The sequence below is a fragment of the Melanotaenia boesemani genome, chromosome 14 (genome assembly GCF_017639745.1).
Source record: "Melanotaenia boesemani isolate fMelBoe1 chromosome 14, fMelBoe1.pri, whole genome shotgun sequence".
NCBI classification, from domain to species: domain Eukaryota; kingdom Metazoa; phylum Chordata; class Actinopteri; order Atheriniformes; family Melanotaeniidae; genus Melanotaenia; species Melanotaenia boesemani.
The window spans coordinates 31,528,687-31,552,605 of NC_055695.1; the positions used below are offsets into that span (position 1 = coordinate 31,528,687).

The 23,919-nt window shown below is 40.9% G+C and overlaps 1 protein-coding gene across 3 annotated transcripts; it reads right to left on the reverse strand.

The window, feature by feature from the left end:
• Positions 1-621: 621 nt before the first annotated feature.
• Positions 622-13,286, reverse strand: barhl2 (BarH-like homeobox 2). Of its 3 annotated transcripts, XR_006012671.1 has the most exons (5): positions 12,346-13,286; positions 11,459-11,684; positions 10,158-10,506; positions 977-1,614; positions 622-898 (listed from the first exon to the last, which is right to left on the reverse strand). XR_006012671.1 is itself a non-coding variant. In XM_042005611.1 (4 exons), exons 1-3 carry the CDS (start codon positions 12,902-12,904, stop codon positions 10,194-10,196), a joined length of 1,098 nt encoding a protein of 365 aa, XP_041861545.1. In that variant the 5' UTR covers positions 12,905-13,286; the 3' UTR covers positions 622-1,614; positions 10,158-10,193. The 3 variants fall into 3 exon arrangements, 2 of the variants coding, with proteins under 2 accessions (XP_041861545.1, XP_041861544.1); XM_042005611.1 differs by having other exon boundaries at positions 622-1,614; XM_042005610.1 differs by lacking the exons at positions 622-898; positions 977-1,614 and having other exon boundaries at positions 9,813-10,506.
• Between the last annotated feature and the right edge of the window lie 10,633 nt (positions 13,287-23,919).

Sequence of the window (23,919 nt, forward strand, 5' to 3'; positions counted from 1 at the left end):
TTAAGCAAACAGTGAAGCTGCTTCCATGAGATTTAGTTAAAATGATAAAGGTAACATTGACTGAAAGTACTCCAACATAAATATACACCTAAAACAGTTAACCTGCACACAGGTTCTCCTTTGTAAAGACGCAGTGACATTCTGAACTAAGTTCATCAGGCCATTAGTAACTTAAAATGTGACAGCTAGCTTACTCTGGAACGTTTTTCTGTCTGTATGGTTACAATTAAGAATAAACTATGCAGAGAACTGTGAAAATCCAACATAATTCCTAACAATGAATGGGTTGCATTGTGCAGTGGATTCCGTTAAATGTGACAGGCTGAAGAGGAAACTGCAAATTTTCCACAAACCTAAACATTGAAATATGTAATAATGCTTTATGATATGAGTTATTTCTATTATAAGCCAACAGAAATCTGTAAATGTACATTTTTCATCTATCTATCTATCTATCTATCTATCTATCTATCTATCTATCTATCTATCTATCTATCTATCTATCTATCTATCTATCTATCTATCTATCTATCTATCTATCTATCTATCTATGTTAGTTTAATTGTGTTTGCTTGTTTTGTTGTTGTTTTGTTTTTTGTGTTTAGCTCATACAGAATGGAATTAATCAGAAACTGGATGGACTTATTAGAGCTGTAGTTTTATTTTAATTAGTGTAACTGTGAGCGTATAAGAGCTAAACCTGACTGAGCCAGCCTGTGAGTTATGAATATGTATATGAATCTGTGCAGCGGCTAAAGTGACTGTCCATGCTCATGTTTTGAAGGTCGCACGGGTTCTGTGCTGGGAAGCAGGTTAAGAAGTGAAGACACCACATGGACACTCCATTTCAAACTGATTCTCACAGAAACTTCTGGCTTTGATTTCCCCCCTCAGATGGCTGGAATGAAAAGGACAGTTATACATATTTCAGGGACTGAGGATTTACAAAGGGACTTAGGAATAAAGAGGTACGAACCTTTGAACTAAACAAAGGTCCATCACCCACATTTCATATCAGATGTGCTGTGTAGCCCTTGTAAAGATGTGGATGTGGAAGGATGGGGGAGAGGAACCAGCATCGCTGTGAAGACAGGTTGTCTGAGTGATGCCTCCCTGTCCCAAGACCCCCATCTTCCTTGTTCCTGTATCTCTGACCCCCATGGCACTTGTTGGCAGCAGAGGACTGCAGAGTAGCCTCCACTGCTTCTGCCCATCTGTGGGCTTCTTTGAATTGGACTGGGGGCTCATAACAACAGGCAGTATCAGTTGCATTAAGTTGATTAAAGTGGTTGGCGGACACGGGCACTTGTGCTCTCACAATGCTAGATGAAAGAGCAGCGCGGCGGCGGCCCCTCTCCTGCTTGTCAGAGAATCCGCCTTTGCTCTCAGCAGAGGTCAACAAAAGACCAAATAATACCAGAGTGAAAGCAATGGAAAGCTTCTTTGCCAAATGATCTCTAATTGGCCCTTTCTTCCCCGTGGATCAGTCGTATGATTTTGGTGGTGACAGTAGACTTACCCACAATTCTACCTTTAAAAGCTTCCCTTGAAAGTGGACTACTTGAAAGAAGTGACCATTACCTAAACTACAATTGTCAGGGGAAAAAGAACCAACTGAAAGAAAAGAGAAAAAGAAAAGATTTTCAGTGCTGAATTACATCTATCAAAAGAAAAAGATGATTGAATTGCATTTATCAAATAATAAAACATATTGTAGTTAAAAGATGAAGACATTTGGTTTAAAAAAATGGCTTCTGAGAGCTGTGCATAAAAAAAAGAGAAAGAAATCTGCAATGTGATCTAGATCTGACAGCCCTTCGGCTTCATTTATCAATGCTGTTCAGTAATTTATTCAAATAATTACGATGCCAGATGCCATCCTCTCTTTAACCATCAAAACCAGCTACAAGCTTTGTCCCTCCCATGCAGCTGAAGAGGTGTCATACGAGGCAAGCTTTCCTTTTCATTACAGATACCATTTGAGGAACATGCCATATTCCACTTTTGGAAAGAAGTCAAGACAGAAACTGACAGTATTGTTCTAGTATCAGTGTAGGGAAAAAAACAAACAAAAGCTTTGGCACTAAGGAGCTGTTCCAGCGATGATAACAATAAAAAAAGAGGAAAAGAAAAAGGCGAGGTGATCAATGCTGTTCTGGATTTTGATAACACATTGCTCATGCCTGAGACAAATGATGGAAATTCTTAAAGAGAGAGGGCCTGCAATATGCCAAATATGCTCCAAATTAGCCTTCAAGAGCAACTCTCAGTGCGTATGCAGCGGCAGCGTGAGTAAATAAAGGGCCAGCATAAATTACCTTTGGATGTCAATCGTGATAGCACGCCCTGTTTTCTTTTTGTTATGGTGTCGCCTATTCGTCTGGCTGGTGGTTGACATGAAATGAAAGTATTCTGTCTCTAGCACCACCAACAGTACTCAGAGCGCTTTCTGACACTTGAAAACGCTGCGGGTTCGTGAAACCACAGCTGGGCCCCCACTGATTGGCTTGCACGCAGGCTGCCACTAAACTTTTCCTGCTTGAGGAGTTGTCTGCGCTGGGACAGGTGGTGTTTATGCAGATGAATGAACACATTACTGTGTGCTCTTCCTTTTGGTTTAAACATTAGTGTTTCAAATGTGACAAATCAGATGTTCATCTCCTGCTATATGCAGCCATTGTGTGGTGCTGCTGAGAGACCTTTGTATATGAATTCCCCAAGGTGTTGATGTGCACATCCGTAAAGTATGGAGGACATAAACAGACTCAGACTGATATATTCAGGGAATTCTCTTTGAATCCCGATATTCAGGTATATGGTAACACTTAGGTGTTTTGTTAACATCCGTAGCTACAGCTGATATCTGTGCTGGTTTTGCAGGATCTGGCAGCTAGAACGAGCAAGCTGAAACATAATTTACAGATGGCAGCTGAGTGAAGACTTAGCTGCTGGCTCTTAAAATGGGTACCGCGAACACCACGCAATTATCTCCCTATTATCACACATATGTTCTGTTATAATTGGTCCTCTCCCCAGTCATTTAAGTGGAGTGGATAACTGACAGTGAACAGCAACCTCTGATATTACATCATCTATACATGCTGAAGAACCTAAAGGTCACACAATTAAAGACTGTCTGTGTGTAAGCTGAAATAACTGGTGACATTTGTCCTCCGTGGGGCAGAACCTAATGATTATCATATCATTATTCATTAAAATGACCCATGATGATCAAGAGAGTTTAAAAAAAGAATCTGTATTGCTGCAAGCTTCTAGACTTTAACTTTTTTCTTATGTAAAGAGATCTTTGGGATTTAAATTTGGATAATTAATCATTCTCATTTACTTGAATTTCTTACTAGAATGAATATAAGTGTGAAAACAATGACCCATTCCTCGTAGATTTATGTTTTGCATCCAAGCAGATTCTTGTAATCTTTTAAAGAGCAACAGTTCTCCGGGTTTTCTGAAGTTCCTTATTTTCAGTCCAGTCTTTGTGTTTGACCATTTTCGAATGAATGTGTGTGTTCTTTCTTTTATTTTTAAAACTACATATTACTCATATACAAATCAATGTAGCATGAAAAAAGGCACCAAACTCAGATTAACTAGTAATGTGTCTACAAATAAGATAAAGCCTAGTTTAAAAAAAACTATGCTTTCTCACCAATGTGCTCAAGACTTTTGCATTTTAGACCTTTCTAAAATGTAAAAGCATATATTGTTTTCATTATTACTTCAAGGAATGTCAGTGCCTGATTTGTTTTAGCCTTCATAGTATTGTATGCTGTAACTAGACCAGTGTTTTGTATAAAAATGTCAGTAAAATGAACAAGCCTGGATATAATGCTCCTCTCCTGCTATGCATCAGACTCATTAAAAGAATCTGGTATTGAAACATAATTTGGTGCAACATTTTCCCAAATATTGATCATTTTCTTCAGAGTCCATGTCTGGGTAAAAGCTCTGCTTGATGAGAACTAACAAATTAGATGGGACATTTATAGACTGAGGCCGCGACTTTATGAAATGTTTGCCCCACTTGCAGCGAGCCGCTTTGTTTCTGCGACACTTTGTGTTTTGGGTGAGATACTAAAGTCCCTATTGTCTGAGTCAACTTGACCTGACCTAGCTGGTTAAGCTGAGGCATTGTGAACAGCAAATCGCTTCAACTAGGGGGGTAGCAGCTTTGTGTGGCTATGGAGAAAATAACCCTATAAAAAGCCTATACCCATAGTTGATGCAGAGAAAGACCAGTTTTGTCCCTGGAAAAGCTCTGTTGATTTCCAACAGCCAGTGGAGAACACAGATATTGTTTCGATGCACCATTCTGACACCCTGATCTCATCCTCCCCTACCCCTAGTGCAACAATGCACCACTTTGATTGAGGTGCAGACTTATTTCTGCTGCTGAGTTATTCTAATTTTTGGAGAAGATGATGAGGGAAATTTGTTCAAATGCAGCTGCAATCAACAACCTGCATCCTGGCCTGCAGCAGTAAAGCAGTGAGAGGGCCAGACAGTGCTTACCACACCCTCCTAATCACATCTCACCCTTCTGCAGGCCCGTGCTTGCTCGTCGCAGGTACTTGTAAACTCCTGTCAGTCCTTCTCTTTGCACTCTACGCTGCTTTCAACGTCCCTCTTTGCTGAGCTGATCGGGAGACAGCCTTCATTTAAAATGTAATTAACTGTGCTGTAACACCATATCAAGCGAGCACTTGCTGCTCATTCATGCGATTCAATGCAAAAACAAGGAAGGAAATGAGGTGAAAAGTGTCACGCTCGTGTTGCCATACTGTAAAATCAGAACCAGCTCTGGTCCTGTAAAGACACGATCAGATTGTCTGGAGCATCTTAATCACTTCTACTGTATCTCACTGTTCAAAGATTAAACTGGATCAAGATAAATAACAACAAATTATAATGGGATAACCTGGCCACAGCCACAGCTGATACACACGCAGAGGAAGGATCAGTCATGGAAACCATCAAAAGCAGAATTAACTGGTGGTTGATCCAGACCAGTCCAAACTTGTATGATTGTCTGAACTGGGCACGGCTCTTGTTTGTGGTCTCCCACTGACAACCAAGTGAACACAGAAGGGGGGCAGCTTTTTTCTCCCCATAGGCCCACTGCCACCTCTTCATTTCCTGCTGGACCTCACTTCTCCACACCTTCCAGTCTCTAATTACCACAGTGTTACTTGCAGTTGGTGCAGCAGCCGTCCTCCCCAACAGCGCCTTATCCCTACCATGAACCACGCTGCTAATTGTTCCATTACATCAACAATAATGTGTCTCACAAAGAACAAAAAAGGAAAAAGCATAAAGGTAAGGAGCAACTTGACACACTAATTATTATTAACCCTGATCTTTCTGTTCTTTCATCATTCGCCCTCCTCCCCGCCGCCTTCCTCGTACAAGGTGGTGAAGAACTCAAATTATCCACAAGCATTCCAACTACCACTAATTATTCAAAGAGTTCCTCATTAGGCTATTTCAAATCCAACCTTAGATCAACACTTACTCAGACCTCAGGGATCTTCGATTCCCAGCAGCGGTTAAACAAACAATCGGTTCAAAGGATCAGGTATTCTACTTTACGAGGAGGAAAAAGCCAAGGGTAAACAACTGCTCATTTGAAAAGAAGTGATTCTCGCAGCTCTCTGGCAGAGTTGCCTTGAACCACATCTCATTTCAACTTCTCTCCTAAATTGGGGTCATTAGAAAATGGAAAGCTCTAAACAAAAGGACGTGAGCTTGTCATTCCAAGTTACTAGAAACCATCAGTGTTTTTCATCTTGTGATTTCATATTTCCTGAAAGCTGCTGCACAATCAGCCAATGTGATATCAACCATATCAGCTCAGATCAAGCTGTTGTGGAGAACTAGTCGGCCTGATAGCAGAACGTCACAAGATGCTGCCTGAAATTTAAGAGTAAGAAGAAAATTTATGGCTGTGGCCTTGTGAAACTTTGATGTGCAAAGTTTGAATGGAAATAATATTCTCTGTTAGTGTTTCAGGTTCTGCAATGAGCAAATAAAAGGCTGTGATATGTTTCACCTTACAGATCCAAACCTACCTCCAGATGTTCCTGAGAAACTCACTGCAATAATCTAACCTGCAACAAACCGAATGTTCAGTCATTCCTGTTGTTCCTCTCATTCTCTCTTAATGTCAGGGCTGTGCTCTGCGAAACGCCACCAGAATTTGAGTCTGTCACTTAAAATATAATGCCGTCAGATCTGTTACTTTAACCTTGAAGCAATTAGCTGTTGCTGAGCTGTAATGAATCCTGACATCACTCCGCTGTGATGAAACCCCTAATTGCTCTGTAAAATTTGAAGCTTTTGACATCACTGCTGACAGACTTTTTTCTTCTTGGTTGTGCGGTCGCATGTGACGCCGCCTGGTTGAAACTTGAAAGGTAGCGGAGCTTCTCTGCCATCAGCTGTCCTGTCACTTGACAAAAAGAGAGAGGGGGAAACTGGCTGGATTTGCCGAAATGATGAGGCCATTTAAACTATGATATGTCGCAGCTATGTGGCATCATTCAGCCAGGACTGCTGCAGATGTCTGTGTCGTCCAGGCTGTGCTGTGAGCTGGATGTTTGTGAAGATGATGGGTGGATGGAAACAAATCTGTTCACTCTCACCAACTAAACTGTTTGAGAAAACCATAAAAGATGATTTATAAAAAAAATACCTTGCACCACTAACTTAATTTAACACAGCAGAGGAACTAAAGGTGACATGTTGCCATATGCCACTTAAAGAAAAGGATAGAAAGTCTTTATCAGCTGTATATGAGCTGCAGCTGTTATACATTTAAGGACAATGACTATTCACGTGGCATGAAATGCAAAAAAACGGTTAAATTAGAGAAGAATATTCATATAAAACTGCTTTTTCCCATTATTCAGTGAAAACATCTGCTCTAAAGTTGAAAGAAAAAAACAGAAATTCCTCCAATGATCCTGAAAGCATCCATAGCATCAGTTATAAATAACAGCAATGAAATGTTTAATGTTTAATGCTTGTACAGGTTAAAGCTTTAACAGTGAGCTTATGACCCACAATATTATTACATTAAACTTGTAAATGTTTTAGCATTTGTTAATGCCTGAATGAATGCTAATTAATGCTAAAAGATTGGGAGGGTTTGAAGAATAAGTACTTTTTTGTCTCCTTTTAAATGACTCTAGCAGCAGAACAGCAGGTTATCTGTTCAGTTTGGAGCTTAATGCTGAGTGCTGATGATGGGGGGAACAGGTGAGAAGACATCAAGGCTGATGCATCTCAGACTTTCTCTTGTTTTGGATTACCATCACCAACTGATGCATCCCTCTGGTGCAGGTTTCACACTCTAAGTTAAAGATTAAATCAACTGTAAACTTATTTGATTTTGCAGAGCTTTGATTTCTCCTGCAGCCTCCCTGATTAACAGGACTGCGCATGCTGCTGCTGATAGTGTAGATGTGAAAGAGAACTTAGTGCGCAGACTCCTTTTTGGGTGGGGGGGATGGGGGGTAAATTTTGTGTTTAGTAAGTGGTGTAGGAGATGTGATAACGAGAGGCCAAGGGGAGCAAGTGTTACCTCGTTATTGTAATGAAAAAGATACCCTGCCATTACTTCAGTTGGAAAAAAGTGGCAATTAAAGTGCCCAACGAGGTTCCTCGAGGCAAAAAAAGAGGAAGAAAACGACTCTCTGAAGCCCATCTGTTCTGGATAATATGCGCCATGTTAAAGAAAGGCCTAATCCTCTTTATTCAAGTCTGCTGCCCTATTTTCTTCCCCTTTTTTCAACCAGTGATTGTGTTTCACAAGAATATTTCATCTTCACCAAATAAATTTAGCAAACTCGCGCCCAAAATAATCTAATTTAATTTTCTAGCGGATTTGTTCGATGAATTCTGGTTGTATCAAAATTAATCTTTCTCTTCAAAAACGAATTAAAATGCACAATATTTAGAATTTAGTCTTTCTGATGGCACTGACTGCAACAAATAAAAGTAGTTTTCCAGTCTGCTGAGTTCTGCTTAAAATGTGCGTAAATTATAGCAGTGTGTGGAACTACCAGGTAACACGAAATGGTAGCAGCCCATTAATTCTCGGCTGCTGTTTAGGCCGTTATTAATGAATTGGAAACAACGCGCACACCACCGACACCCCACCCCTCCCACCCGCGGAGCGCAATAAATAAGTAATGCCGCAGAAGTCATGCATATGAACAACATGCGTCGGCACTATACCGCAGTAATGGGCGCATGCAAAGAGTCAATGTGGTAGACTAATATTTTCCAACATATCCAGATTTTTTATTTTATTTATTTATAATTAGTTTCGCTCATAAAGCCGAGAAGAGGACATATTTCCCTCCAAACAACCTGTTTCCATGGTTTCTCTGCAGTCCGCTGCGGTTTAATGTTCACAAAACCTGAGATTTCACGAGAAAACACGTTGTATTTAATTACTCCAACGCCGCTCGCGCGTTTTCTGTTTGGTTAGCTGAGAGCAAAATTAGAGTGAATAAGTGAAAACCGCGGCTTGTTTTCCTCTGAAAAAAAACAGAAAAAAAACAAACAAAAAAAAAACAAACAAAAAACAGAATGACTCCAGATCCAAAGAATTAAGGAAGAGCTCAACTTAAAACAGGCGCTGTGGTTTATTTCCGCATAAGTGTGTGTCTGTGCGACAGTCCAGAGCAAACAAAGAAACTTAAACATTAAATTTCAGCTAATTTGTGATTTTTTAAATATATATATATATATATATATATATAAAGAGGAAAGAAGAAAATAAATGTCGCCTCACTAAAACTAAAGATCCTGATGCGTCGGCTACTGAAAACTGATTTAAAGGTTTTGTTTTTGTTTTTTTTTTTTTTGTTTTCCATCGAGAAGTCACTTTGGTTCTTCTTCTTCTTCTTAATAATTATAATAATAATAATAATAATAATAATAATAATATTAATAAACCCAAACAAACGCACCCTGAGGCGCTTATTCACACCACCCCTCTTGTCAGATGCGAGGCTATAAAATCAAAGTATTTCAAATATATTTGAATTTCGGGCCTGCGTGTTTTTTCTTCTTTTTTTTTCTCTCTGAATGCTTTATAATAGAAAAAACAACTAAGACATGAACAGGGGAATAAAGTTCAGCCGCGCAAGTTTGACGCAAAAGTCCAGATATGCGGTGCACTGAGGTCACAGGAGATTATTTCTCCCCCACAAAAAAAAAAAAAAAAAAACTTCCTGAAACAAGTTAACTAACGGCTATTGGTTATTGAGAATGAGCAGATTATCAGCACTTTTCCTCCCCCCCTCACCCCCTGCCTCCCCCCTCCCGCCTTTCTTACAGGCGTCTTGTCTTGATCCTGCGCTGATCGCTCACGCTGAGAAATTCAGGCTTATTGTCTGCTGCGCTCCCAGGGAACAGCTGCTAAGCCAAGGCCACATTCCCAGTGTAGCCGACCCATCAGAACCATTCACCACCGCCACCACCAATCAGCTGCTGCGCATCCATATGCATATGCTGCTAAATATACACACACAGGCGTGGAAAGTGACCTGCAGTGGGCGATCATCGTTCAGTTAAACGGCCATATGCTCCATTTATGGCATGAAATTGTTTTTTTCTTTTCTTTATATATATATATATATTAATTAATAAATAAATAAACGAGATTAGGCCACTTAAATAATTTTAATATGTGCATATAAATCTAAATCTATTAAGATCCGTTAGAATTGAAGATTATTTTTGCAAGTTGAATCTTTTGGAAGAAAGTTTGAGTCTACAGGATGAAATTTGGACTCGGGTTTTAATAGAAACGTCTGCAATTCACTTCGTATCATTACTTCTTTATTCATTCAGTTCTCCTCCATCTAATAAACTTTATGTTTATTTGCTAATGTAAGTGTATTTGTACAAAAGACAAACAAACAAACAATCAGACATGAGCAGTCCTTGGTCTGTCTGGGCCCGGACAGAAAGTCTTTTTAGGACCGGGTTTGAGGCTACCTGGGCCTAAATTAAATACCTCCTTTAGCTCTTTTGGGTGGAGGAAACATATAGAAAATAAAACGAAAGGGTCTTTAAATGTGTCTTTCTGGGGAGTCCTGCAGTGTGGTTCCGATGCAGTTACTCACATCACGTGTTCAACCAGGTTTTCTGGTCTTGAAATTTTATCGCGGATGCGGTGTCCCGGGCATCGGGTTAGACAGGGGGTTTAGTGCCGGTTGCCCCCCCGGCCCAAGGCCGTGAATGAGCACCCTCGGGACAAGAGGTCTCTGGAGGCTGGGATGCGGTGTGGAGGGAGTCCGGTACATGCTGCTGTACATGGCTGCGGCCGCCGCGGCCGCCGTCGTGCTGTCCACGGTGCCGAGCAGGCTCGGGTGGTAGAAGTAGGGCGACGGGAACATTCTCTGTAAGGCCGAGTAGTTTCCTGCTTCAGCCAGGAGCTCCAGTCCCACCGCCGTTTGCCTCTTCCACTTCGTCCTGAGAATCAGATCAAAATACAGCAGATGAATTATTTAATCTCTTTGCACTTTCCCTGAGTCCCTGAACGCAACCTTAATTGGTATGCAGAGGCCTAATTACGGCAGCCAGAATATAAGCTTAAGGTTTAATTAGGCAACAGTAAACATCTATAGCCGATATGTCTTAGTTTAAAGTAAGACATATCGGTTAAAATTCATTTAAAGTGAAAATGAAAAAGAATAAAAAATCTTGTCAGTTTAAAAGTTTTTGAGAGGTCGTTTTTTTTCAAATAAATTTGTGGATTTCATTAATATTCAATTATTTTAATAGGTTGACATGTAAATCATGCAGGTCAGAGGAGAAAATTTAAACATATCACGTTCCAAAACGTTTTTTAAAAGACACTGATTATTTATATTTCTTTACCCAAGCCTCTTAATGACTAATTAAATTAAATAAATGGCATTAATTTCTCCTAAAAACCAAAATCATGAAATACATCATAACAGGAAACAATAAATGAATGTAAATGTGCCACAGTGGCAGTCACTTCACATAAAATATAGATTTATCTTCTTTGATTTTCTGAAATAATTGTTTTTAATCAACCGGTGTTGTTGAGGCAGGAAAATGAACAATAATGTAGATTTTGCGTAGTTTTGTATAATGTTCTTGCTCTCCAACTGGCTCTCGACTGCAGTTGAAATAAAAAACATTAACATGTGAACAGAAATCTGTCAAACACGGATTAAAGAGGTTCAGTGGGAAAAGACCAGAAATAATATTAATAATAAAGTTTGCAGTGTTTTTCATGCAAAATATCCCAGAGTGGGCCCACTTGTTTAACTTTAGCTCTTTAAAGAAAATCACCAATAATAATAAATAAAATCTTGTGGCAGTTTTTAGTTGCAGCGCAGTAGTAAAGATGATGATGATGACGACGATGATGATGATGATGATGGTTGCCTACCGTCTGTTTTGGTACCAGGTCTTGACTTGTGTGTCTGTCAGGTTGAGGGCCGCCGCCAGGTCCATGCGGTCCTGCACGCTGAGGTATTTTTGACGCTCAAAACTCCTCTCCAGCTGGTTGAGCTGGTGGTCGGTAAAAGCTGTCCGTGCTTTGCGAGGTTTTTTCGTGCGCACCGGTGGACTGTCTCTGCTACTGGAGATCTCCCGGTCCCCTTCTTCTTTAGTGCCTGAACAGAGAGTAATTATGGTTAAAACCATAAAACTTCAGTAAAAGAAAAAAAATCAATAAATAAAAAAACTCACATGATAATAAAACATTTTCGTTTAGTCATTATATTTTCGATGTTAGGAAGAAAATAATAGAATCTGATATGTATGATCCAGTCAAAGTTCCTCCAGCTTTGTTCCTTTTTATCCACATATGTGACAAAGAAAAAAACAGGAACAGAAACTCTTATTTGTCTCCTTTAAAAATTCCAGCCCTCTTCTAAAAACGAGACATCAATATATCAATCCGTCTCTATTTGTAGCAGAGTTTCTGTGCGCCATGATCCCCCCTCCAGGAAGAACAATAATCTCTCTAATTGACCCACTAGGGAGGCCCGCGCGCGCGGGGAGAATCACCAGGCTTACATCTGTTTTCACATGTATTACACTAATAAAGGGTACAGAAATTAAAACAAGGACCCTATTATTATTATTATTATTATTATTATTATTATTATTATTATTATTATTATTAATGGAAAAATCCTGCTTCTGGCTCTATCCTGGCTTCTTTTCCATTTACAGGCACCTGCGCTCAGACTGACCTTCGAAATAAACCAAACTAGCTTTCTCCATTTTAATGACCTCAGATTAAATAAGACGTACCGCGCGCGCTCTTACCGTTGCATTTAATTTCGCTTTGAATGTCGTCCCTTTTGTCCAACTTGCTTCTGTTTTCGTCTTGTTCCAACTTGGGCCTGAAGACGTCCGGAGCCGTGGCACTTTCTGGTTTTGGTGTGTGGTGGGGTGAGGATACGCTGGTGCTGTAAGGTGCGCACGCTGCCAGCGGTTTGCTGTCGCCTAAAATGTCTTTGATTAAAAACGAGGATGTGGCAGTCCTCGGGGCGCAGCCGGCCCCGGCAAGCGGCTGCTGCTGATGCTGCTGAGGAGACAGCGGCAAACTCTGTGGCTGGTTGTGGTGATGGTGGTGATGCTGAAGGCTGTCCTGCACCAGATGCGCGTCGGCGGCGTGCTCCATAGTGACCGACATGGGGGACGAGGGGGCCGTTCCCACAGTGTCTATCTCCGAGCATGGCGAGGGGGTTGACTGGCTCCTGAAATCCGCTGTCCTGCTGTCGCCCAGCCGGAAATCTCCGTTCATTAGTACGGGGTTACCAGAGTTAGAGGCGCTGGATAAAATAGTGTCTATCCCAAAACTCGACCCGCTGGATCCTTCCATATTAAGAAAGGACGGATGAAGTCTTCATAACAACAGTGAGATGCTTCTCCCCAGGCGGAAAAAGATTCAATAAATAAAAATCTCAAGAAACTCGGTCAAATAGAGTCCGAGTCAGAAAAAAAAAATCCAAAAAAAGGGAGAAAAAAATAAATATATAAGAAATAAACCAGAATCCAGCTCAGGCTGCCTCTATGGTCCCATATGTTACATTCAGTGAAAATGCGTAAAAAGCAAAGTGTGGCTCTGCGTAGTCCTCGTCCCGTTTTTGTGTTTGGATATTGAACTTTGTGTTAAAAGTTGAGGCGTATAGAGAGATATACATCGGGCTGACTCCTCGATATCAGGCTCCCCCTTTTTGCTGCTAATCGCTCCAGTGTTGCTCTACAATGACTTCCTATACTGACGTCACGGCCCACGGCGAGGGGGAATTAATATTTTCTCCTTTATAATAAACACTCTACGCCCTTTTCTCTCCCTCCACCACCACCCATCCACACCTCAGCACCCGCCCATTCCCTTTCCGATTGGCTGAGAGCCTGAGCGGCTTCAGTACGTGACCAATCAGGGAGTTCTTTCTTTATCTCACACTGTTCAAGCAGCAAGAGTTCAGGAGCTGCAGCTCGTTTCTGTATATACATTAAAAAAAAGAGGAAAAACAACTCACAGATGTATTTTATTACAACGCTGGAAACATTTTTATAGGCTGCAGCAAAAAAAAAAAAAAAAAATGTAGATTTTAGTTTCTTCTTTTAAGAAAGAATAAATAAATCTAGAGTTTTAAATAAGTTTATAAATATAACTAAAAGGTAAAAATCAGTTGATAAACTGGATACAATTTTTAGATGCAGAATGAAAAACTGGCTTAAAGACTAATAGTAATAAGAAAGTGAAGGGTGCAACTTTTGTCACGTTATTATAACTTCAGTCCAGACAATTTTGATTTATTATTTTTTGTGTGTTTGTTTGCTTTTTTCCTCCAATTATTTAAAAATATGCTTAAAAAGAAGCTAGAATTGGAGGCCAAGGATGCGCCCTGATGATCGGCTGTTCTCTGCGTGGATATATTCTGAGAGCCGCAAGGTCGGCATATTAAGGAGCGGGGAGGAGTGGAGACTGTCATGACGGCGCATCTTGTTAATAACCATGTCACCCTAATTAGTAAAGTAATTATGAGGCGCTAATGAGCGTTCAAAGGTAGTAGAAATTCAGCACTTTTTCCAGCTCCCGACGCGGATCTGAAGGATGTTGAGGGGGAAAATGTGCGGCTCGGGCTGCCAAAGTGTCTGCAGTTTGTGGGCAACGTGGGATGCTGCTGGATGATGGGCTAAGCCACTTCTCATGAGTATAGCTGCAGATCCTCCTCTTTCTGTTCCACGGACGCCTGTAATTCTCATACTTTTATTTTTATTTTATTTTTTCTCCACAGACATCGCAGTATTTTGCAGAACTTGTGGATGGATCACGGATTTTAGTTTTCCTCCTGGTAGTTTGATTATTGAAGTTTAATTTCCTCCAGCAGGTCGGCAGGATGGATGGTGCTGATGGGAAAAGAATGTCGGGACGTGCAGGTTTGGTCTTGATTTAATTGTTATTTAAACAGATTGAAGTTACTGTAAAATACATAAAATATAAAATTTCTTAGAATTTATATTCCTTTTTATTTCTTTTATTTAAATATTGTTATTTTTATTATTATTAAGTCTCTTCGTATTTTTAAAATCCATCCAATCCTTTCTGCTGAGTAAAACTATTTATTTATAAATCCGCCTCTTCCAGCTTTTTAATCTTAATCAGTTCAACTTCGTTAAATTACACTTTAATGTCTTTGAATGAAACGTGGCAGCCTGGAGAACGTGAGGAGAAAATGAGGTTTTATTTCTAGAATAACCCTTTTGATAAACGTGCATCCTTCCTCCGCCTGAGGTGCTGCAGAGTTTGAGCACAAGGCGGCGACAAAGTGAGGCCAAACTGTGCTGGAGTGAAGTTGGGAGCAAAGCGAGGCCTCTGCTGCCCTTTCATCATCTGCATTGCTTCATATATTTCACTTCCACAACGTGATTCCACACAGTTATCGACGAAAGAAGCCAAGCGACCGCCAGAGGAGCAAGATATTATGTGCAACGACCAGCCAGAAAACACATTATCCTCCTCACAGTGGAGACTATTAAAATATCCTTTTCCACATGCAGTCATGTAATCAGGCCTTTTTTCTAAAACCATCATTCCCTGCAAATTGCCCAGATCAGATCAAAGCGATGTTTAAACACGTCAGTCAGCGCGTTGGAGAGGCGCACATGCTGCTCATCAACCGCAAACAGGCGAAATCAATCTCTTTATTAGCTTTAAGGCGCCGCAGGAGCCAAATTGAATGCTACCAGTTAAGGTATCGTCTTATTGGCCTCAGCTGATGGTCGATGATGGGCCGGTGCAACAGTGGCTGGCACCATATTGATCCTCTGGCGGCTTTGCGTGTAAGCTGTCACTTCACCGCTGGCGACCTTTGTGGGGTCGCAGTTGCAGCGCTTACACACGGACACCCCCGCATTTACACTGTCAGTCACCGGAAGGGTCGGATGGGACGGGAGGATGCTGGCACAGCCGCGCGTGCACGGTCAGAGAAGGCATGAGGGTTTGTTTTTATGTGAGTTGTTTTGTTTTACCACCAAGTTCTTTACCAGACATTAAAAAAAATTACGCAACGTCCCGAGAAAAAAAGCGCTAAATCAGCGTGTATTACTAAAATAATAGCTATTTATTTATTTATTTATTGGGGATAAATAATCTCCAATAAATAACATCATTTTTCTTACCACATTAAATAAAAATGCTTTTATTTGGAATTGGACAACATGAACCCAAAACACGGTCATTTTTTATTTATTAATTAATTTAGTTATTTGTTTATTTATTCCATTTATGACCAATGGATCAGTTTGTGCTCTGTGGCCACATGGTCTGATGTGAAGCACTGAAAAGATTAAAGCTGATTTAAAAAACATACTTTTTTTTTTGGGTTTTTTTTGTTGCTTGTTTGTTTTTCTTTCTAACTCATTTAAAGATATGATCAAATCTACAACCAATAAAATGACAAAATTTTCATATGAATTATAAGGAATATATATATATATGTATGTATATATATATATATATATATAATATATATATGTGTGTGTGTGTGTGTGTGTGTGTGTGGGGGGGGGGGGGGGGGGGGGGGGGTTAAAAGCATGGATCTGTTGTCAGGTGTGTTGTGGCGTGAAAACAGACTGTAACTGACCATCCCATCAACGGTGAAGGAGGAAGTAAATATTGATTAAAAGCTGCAAGTACACATGCTGTCTACCGGTATGAAATGAGAAGATGGCAGTAACTAAACCTGCTCACCCACCTGCTCCTTCTGCCTTTATAAGCAGAATTTATTTAATTAATAAGATTAAAAGGTTTATTGTTTTATCTGTGTTCAAACTTATAAATGATTTATTCATTTTTTTTTCTGTTTACATGTATGTATGTTGTAAAGAAGAAATTAGGGAAACTAATAGAGACAAGAAAAGAAGAAGGTTGGTGTGTTTGACATTCTGGCCTCTAAACATGTCCAACTTTTCAGTGTTTGGTTTCATAGTTCAGGTTTCCTCTGAACAGAAGCAGTTTCACTTTAGTTAACAAGTAAAACTGATGTCATTTCCACCTTTCCATGTATTTATTACGAGCACCGGCTGGTGCACTGAATCTCACCCTTTACCTAATCTTCCCCTGAGGCTTTATCTTTGTAGACCTGTAAATTGTACACACACACACACACACACACACACACACACACACACACACACACACACACACACACATATATATTAAGTTAAATGAAGAACTACACCATATGTTTATTTGGGATTTCTGCAGGTACAACTGCAGCAACTGTTTAATCTGCTTTGACTGCTTTGAGCTAACAGTTCATCTCAAAATGACTACATTTAGTTTTCATGTTAGTCTTGATAAAAGAGACACATGTGCTGTGAAATCAGGCTCCTTTCTAAAGTTTAATCCAGGTTTAAATAGATTTTTAACTTTTGGTGACACTAACTCTTCAGTTCACCATTCAGAAAATGAGAACTGGCTTCTGACACACCTGGGTCTGTTTTCAGGACATGTCTTGACTTACTAGATACAGAAATTTAACGATGAGTATTTGTGTGTCTGCATCTACTGCGTTAACATTTAATGTCATATGAAGATGAAAACTTGTCACTGGAAAAGTGAAAATGAGGCATTTCGCGTTGTTGGTGGACTTGTCCAGTGTTGACGCTCAGGCTAAAAAACTGAGCATTTGGCATAATAAAGAGATGAGTTATTAATGACACGTCAGTGTGTTATAGCCGAGGGGACTTTCATGCCAATTACTCCCTTTAATAACAGTTTAGGCCACCAGGATACAGATGCAGGCCAGCGTGCGTCATATCAGGGTGGAGGGAAAAGGCTGTGGTAGGATGATGTGATGATGGGAATCAAATTTCAACACAAAATTACATCCTGGGCTCTCTGGAACTGAAGGTTGCAGCGTGAGACTGGCCTGACATTTCAGATGGACATCTTGTATATTATTCCAGTGTCCACATGTCACAGAGTAATGAAACACATGACATTCAAGTTCAAATATGAAGAGCAAAATGTAAAATAACAGGAAGGAGTTTTATTAGTTGAGGGTCGGCCTACTTTATGCTATGTAGGATAAAGTAGAATATCCCATAATGATGCTTATTAGCGTAAATGTTTTGTTTTTTTTCCTCAAAGTCTGTTGCCACAAACATAATATTAAAAAAAAAATGTTTTTATTTCCTCCTTGTTTCAGAGGGACACCATCTGAGATGCTCAGGAAGTGGAGAACACATTGATTTGAGTGTGTTCCAAACAGAGACTGGCCCTGACAAGGTTGTTATAACAGTCGGTGGGGTCTATACAATCACTTAATTACCAAAGCTGTCAGTCAAAAAGGGTCGCTGCTGGCTCCATCCATGGCTGCGAGCGGCGTTCCACTAGCAGCCTCCCCGAGTGATTGATCCATGCTGATGGCATCGCAGAAATAATTACAAGTCGTCTCCTGATGTGTGATTCCATACCACATTCACGCTTCACGTAGGTAATCGGGGGGATCAGGAGGGGTCAATGCCATTTCCTATTACCTGAAGTCCAAGTAAGGGGGTAAAACAATGCAAAGAGTGTGAGGTGGGGGAGAAAAGATGGAGGAGGGGGGGAGGTGGACAGGAGGACGGATAGCCAAGTACGCCCATGTGCACTTTGTCAAACTAGATTGAGGAATTTCTTTTCTTTTTTTTTCACCCCCCCAGAGCTGCAAACAGCACACATATTGTAACAGATTGATGGTGTCCGATAGGGGGTAATAGAGATTCAGAACAATCACTCGGTCATTTAGTTGATTGGCATTGCAATTGTTAAGCTGTTTGCGGCAAAATTGGGGGGGGGGGGCAGCTTCTGGTAAGGCCACGCCAAATAAAAACCTCAAAACAGTACTTAAACAGTAGAAATCTGCACTTTAGAAGCATTTTATCCAGTAGAACTTTTTCGATTTTACTGTCATGCACATCAAACTCTAAACACTCTTGTTCTTTTCTATTAAATTGGCTGTATTTACACAAATCACTTTGAACTCATCTGCACCACCGAACTGCTACCTGCTAATTTTCCTCAGTTATATTTCTGATTATTTCTTGCTAACATGTCAACCCACCTTTTCCCTTTCAGATTAGACTGGTTCCATGGTAACTGACAGGCAAAAGACGGCAAAAATCACAAGTGGAATCTGCCATCCTTTTTTCCGAGGCATTTTGTGGAGGCATTCATATCCACGGTGAAAGCATTAACCTTCATTAAACATCTCTCTGCTCTACACTGACACGCAGCATAAAGAGAGCTGCTGCTTCTGCACTATCATTCAATTTTCTGACAGCATTCATTCCCCCTGCATCACAAAACAAACAAACAAAAGGAGAAAATAACATGCAGAGAGTACAAACAACACAATGTAAAACGAGAATCAAGCAAGCAAACAATGTATGTATGATATCTGCACCTGAAGGTAGCATCCAGTTGCTGCGAGCAGGCAGAGTGGAGGCATGATGTCACTAATGAACCCTGCAAAACACGGCGCTGAATAATGAAACACAACGCTGCATTTTGCAACAGAAAGAATAAAAGGTGAGATCATCAGCGAGCGAGAGAGTGAAAGAGTGAAAGAAAGCAAGCAATGATTAAATGATCAAAAGCTGGCAGAGCAAGTCTCTGTGTCACTGCAAGGCACACTCATCTACCCACAAGTGAAAGTTAGGTTTCAAGCACAGTGTAATTATAGCTGGGGATGTCAGTTTGACATTAATGCAGCCAGCAGAAATTCTCTAATTGGCCTCAGAGGAGAAAGTGAACCAGAAAATATATTAACATTTTAAAAAAGCATATTTTGCCTAATCCTTTCACTTTCCAACAATATTTGAAGACCAAAATGCCCCAGGCATGAGAATTTAAATGAGCAATTTTGTTTTTGAAGGAAACGGCCAATGAGACAGAAAATAGACTAAAGGGAAATCATTAGTGTATGAGAGATCCTGACAGGCTCGCCTTGCTGACTGGCTGGCCTGTCACTAGGAGTCTGTGTTCTTCAGCTCCACGCTATGAGCTAAGCTGATAACATGAAAAGACCCATAAACGTGCAGCCAGAAGTCAAAGCCTATTATCTAGAAATTCAAATGCGGGGGTAAGGATAAGAAAAAAAAAGTAAAACTGGGAGGGGGAGGCAGAGCTCTCCCTGTCTCCTGTAGGGGGAAACTGGACAGACCGAGAGAATTTCTAATGGGTCCTGTTATCTGACACAAACGTGTGGCAGCGGTGCTGCCAGAAAATGTTGCAGCAAATCATAACATCACTCAAAAAAGGGGAAAATAAAAGCAGAAAGAACACGGACGGCAACAAACTGCTGAAAGTTAGACAGCGACGCAATGTCACATGTGCCCAGACTGATGTGACATGACCGTATCAGAGAAACACAGCTAAGTGCAGTCAGGAGACGTTAGCCCAGTCCCCCGGTGATGAAGCAGCTGAGGCAAGCATCGCCCCTGGCGTGGGACTGCAGGGCAAACTGCTCAGCCTGGAGAGCCTTGCCCTTTTGAAACAAAACAGAGAGGAATGGCCAGGGGATGCTACTCGGCCTCAGCAAAAGGGGGCAGGTTTATTTCCTCCAGCAATGAAGAGGGAAAAAAAAGGATGATTGAGAAGACAGAGGAAAGTGAGAACAACAACAGATCTCAGAGCCTGTGTCTCTTTTTGTGCGACAACAAAGGGCATATGATATTCCATTCTTCTTTACAGCTGGCTGGTCAGAGGTTTCTTCTGGCTCCTCAGTAGCTTCAGCTTTATTCTGCTCATAGAAGAACTCCTTGCCAAAGTATGAGGATTTCACTTTTTTTTCTCATCTCTATTAGACTGTTACCCTGAACACAGCAATTTAATCAGGCCCTTTGATAAACATTTGACACAAAGCAGTGGGCTTCTGTCTCAGCTGCCTACAGCCCAGGGCAAGAGATTGAAACTGACAAATTTTCATCCACAATTTTCTCTATTTTAACTCCACCTGTCAAATAGTATGCCAGTCAGAGTGACACAAAGATGGGGGAAATCAAAGCCTCTCTCATCTTAAAGGAACACAGATGTGTGGAGGGCTACAAGTTTAGAAGAATTACAACAGTGCAAAGATGACGAACACATGCAGATCATCGGAAGTCGGTGTACGTCATGAACAGTGACATAACGCTAATCACCATTAGACACCAGGCTCATGCTGCATTCACCAGCAGCATCAAGTACAATAACCTCCTTGAGCTAAATGTCAAAAACATCCCAATCCCCTCCTGACAGAAAGGCTTACCCAGCTACCCAACCATTTCTCTGCAGTCATTTGCAACAAACATCTAAATAGAGGAAACTTGAACTACAAAACCATTTGACCCTGAAGCAGAGTACGGAGGAGCCCTTTCATACCCAACAGAAGCAGACTCGGGTCACCGGGGTCAATACCTCCTTTACTGAGCCTACAGCTACGTGGAAGGCTTAGACTTGGAAACATCAGGGGACTCAGCGTGTCTGGAGAGTTTTGTGGACCAACAGCAGCAGCAGCGCTCCCCTGAGATCACGAAGGGGATGTGCACTACAACGAGCAGCGAGTCTGAATGCAAAATGTGATTATCTATTCATTAACTCCTGTAATTGAGGCAGCAGACTTCTAAAATGGTGGCTTGTACTTGCCCTTCTGGTAACCAGTTTGCCATGTAACATCAAGTAGAAAAACACATCACAGTCAGCATTCCAGAGGCATCGGTGCTGAAAATAAATTATATGACCTCTGGCTACACCGTGGCCTTCAATTCTAAGCCCCTTACCTGACCAGAAAGGATCATCCTTTATCCGTTCCTCTTGCATACCCAACTGCTCTGAATCACATCTCCATGAATCTTTGGATTCCTTTCAATCAGTCTCAAGGACTGTAAACAATGGGGCCGGGAATATGATGGGGAAGTAAATCTGCCTCAGCTCAATTAAGGAGCTGCCCTGCAGCCTCCCGTGGCCCTGAGAGATGGGAGCTATAATTAGAAGAGGGCAGTAAACTTGCAGACATTATTGATGATCTGCTCCTGACACCTCCCTCACGTTAGCATTAGCATTTTCCCTGAGCACGGGCTCATGTCAGGAGAGGCCAGTCTCTCAGAGTCCGTGTCAGCAGGGGGGCTATGTATGAGCTCCAGAGCGAGGCCACATTGTGGCTGCAGACAGGAAGAGAGAGGCAGGGAGAGACACCCCGGCTCTCCTTCAGGCCCCTCTTGGTGCTCGTCCACCTGATGAGAACACGGAGACTTGGCTGTTCTCCTCCTCATCAATACAGCAAGGCTCTTTGTCAGTAATTTGCAATAAGTGTCCGCGCCACATCTTAAGGGACCTGGAAATCATTACTGGCTGAGGCCCTACTCTGCTACTAATTGGATGCGTTGGGCCTTATCAACTGAGGATTTTCCGAGACCTTTGACAGATACCAATTCGAAAATCATTGTTCAGTTGTCAATTTAAGAGACCGTTAAAAGAGCTTATTTTAATTTTAATTGGAACTTCCTCCTGCCTTCACAGTGAGCTGCGAGGATTAAAAATGAGCTCAGGGCATGTGTGAATGTGTGTGAATGTGTGTGTGCTCATAGTCCTCTAGAAGAACTGGGGAAACTATGCAGGTTAAATTGACGGGTAACAGTTCTGACCAGTGTACGAATGAAGACAGCAGGCGTGCACATTTAGTTTACAAGCCTCCCACAGCTTTCCTGGGACTTCATCATCAACATCAAATAAGTTGGAATCTAAGCTGCAAAGCTCCCAATTAAGCAAAAAAACCGCATCCACTTAAGATGTTTGTTGGGCGAGTGCGCTGGGACCATCATCGATCACCCCTAGTAACTGACCGGCTGATAGTGCTGCCCTAACATATTTATGTGCCACACTCTCTCAATGACCCTGAACTGAAACACTCTCTCTGCTTTAATAAGGCCTGGGAAGGCTCGGACCTGACTAGATATGCAGCTGTGCAGGGGGAACGCGTAAAAAAAAAAACTAATAATGCACAAACGGGCGTATAGGGCTAGCTGGAGATGCTCCATGAGCAGCCAAAGCATGCCAAAAGAAATGGAGTGAGCCCTGGCTATAAAACTGATAGTTTTGAGATCTGGATAAATTAAGATGCCAGTGATCCCTATGGGACAAGAAGACTGTCAATTAAGACGTCTGTCTGCATATTTATCTGTAATTGGGCAAAAGTGAAAAAGGTGTAAATTTGTAAAACTCCAAATAAAACGTTTGGTGTGTATTCATTCTGCAGGCATATCATTCAAACAGTTACTACGTTAAGCTGAACCCTGAAAACTTCAAACCAGTTTTTGTTATTTATGCTACGCCGGATTTTTCTCTTTCTTTTTTCTTCTGCATGAAGAAGCTGAACTTTTTAATCCCAGTAAATTTATTACTAACAGAACTTTGTAAAAATAACACACAGATCAACAGTGAAATCGGAAACGTCTTCTTGGCTTTATTCCAGCCATAGAGGAGCCTTTTTTCTTCTTTTCACACACACATAGAACTTTCTGCTCACTGGTTGATCTTTGGCTGCTCCTGATTGGACGTCACCGTCAATCTAAGTTCTCTGATTGGCAGAAAGTTTGACAGGAAGTGGCTTCATCATCATTGTCCAGGTCTAAATAGAGGTCTCTTAGCAACATAGTAGTGATGGTGACTTTTTTTATGATGAAATGTGATAAGTAATGCTGTTATAATGGATCATTGTGGATTTACCAGATAGAGTCTCTGAATAAAACTGCAAAAACAGGATTTTTAGTTAATTAAATCCTCCTCTGATTATCTTCCAATGTTAATTTCATTAAGTAAAGGTAAACATACAGATGTGTACAACGGGTGTTAGTATGATGTTAAAAATAAACTAACCTGACTGATCTGCAACACGTCCTGTAGATCATTGTCCCTCTGTCTTTATCCTGTGACTTTCCCATATGTTTTATGTTTACCTGCTTCAAAACGTCTTGTTCATATTAACAGATTATTAAAAGGATTCTGCAGAAGGTGATAAAAGATTCAGGGCTGATCATTAGTACTTAGTTTATCATAGAATCTGACACTGATTTAAATAAACTACCCGCTCATTCACAATTTCATGAGCTGTGTAACGTTTCCCAACAAATTTACACTTTTCTTTTTCTTTATCTATTGACAACTTTAGATAAATATGCAGACATGTGTACTTACACAGGTCGTAATTAAGTTATCTTACCCCAACGATCTCCATTTAAAACCATGATGATTTGAGCTGAAGCCAAATATACTCCTGACACCCAGCTTCCACTGAAGCTCCATGAAAGTGTGTAACGTTTGGCCCCTCCCAAAAGAAAATGCTTTCTTTTCTTTTTGAA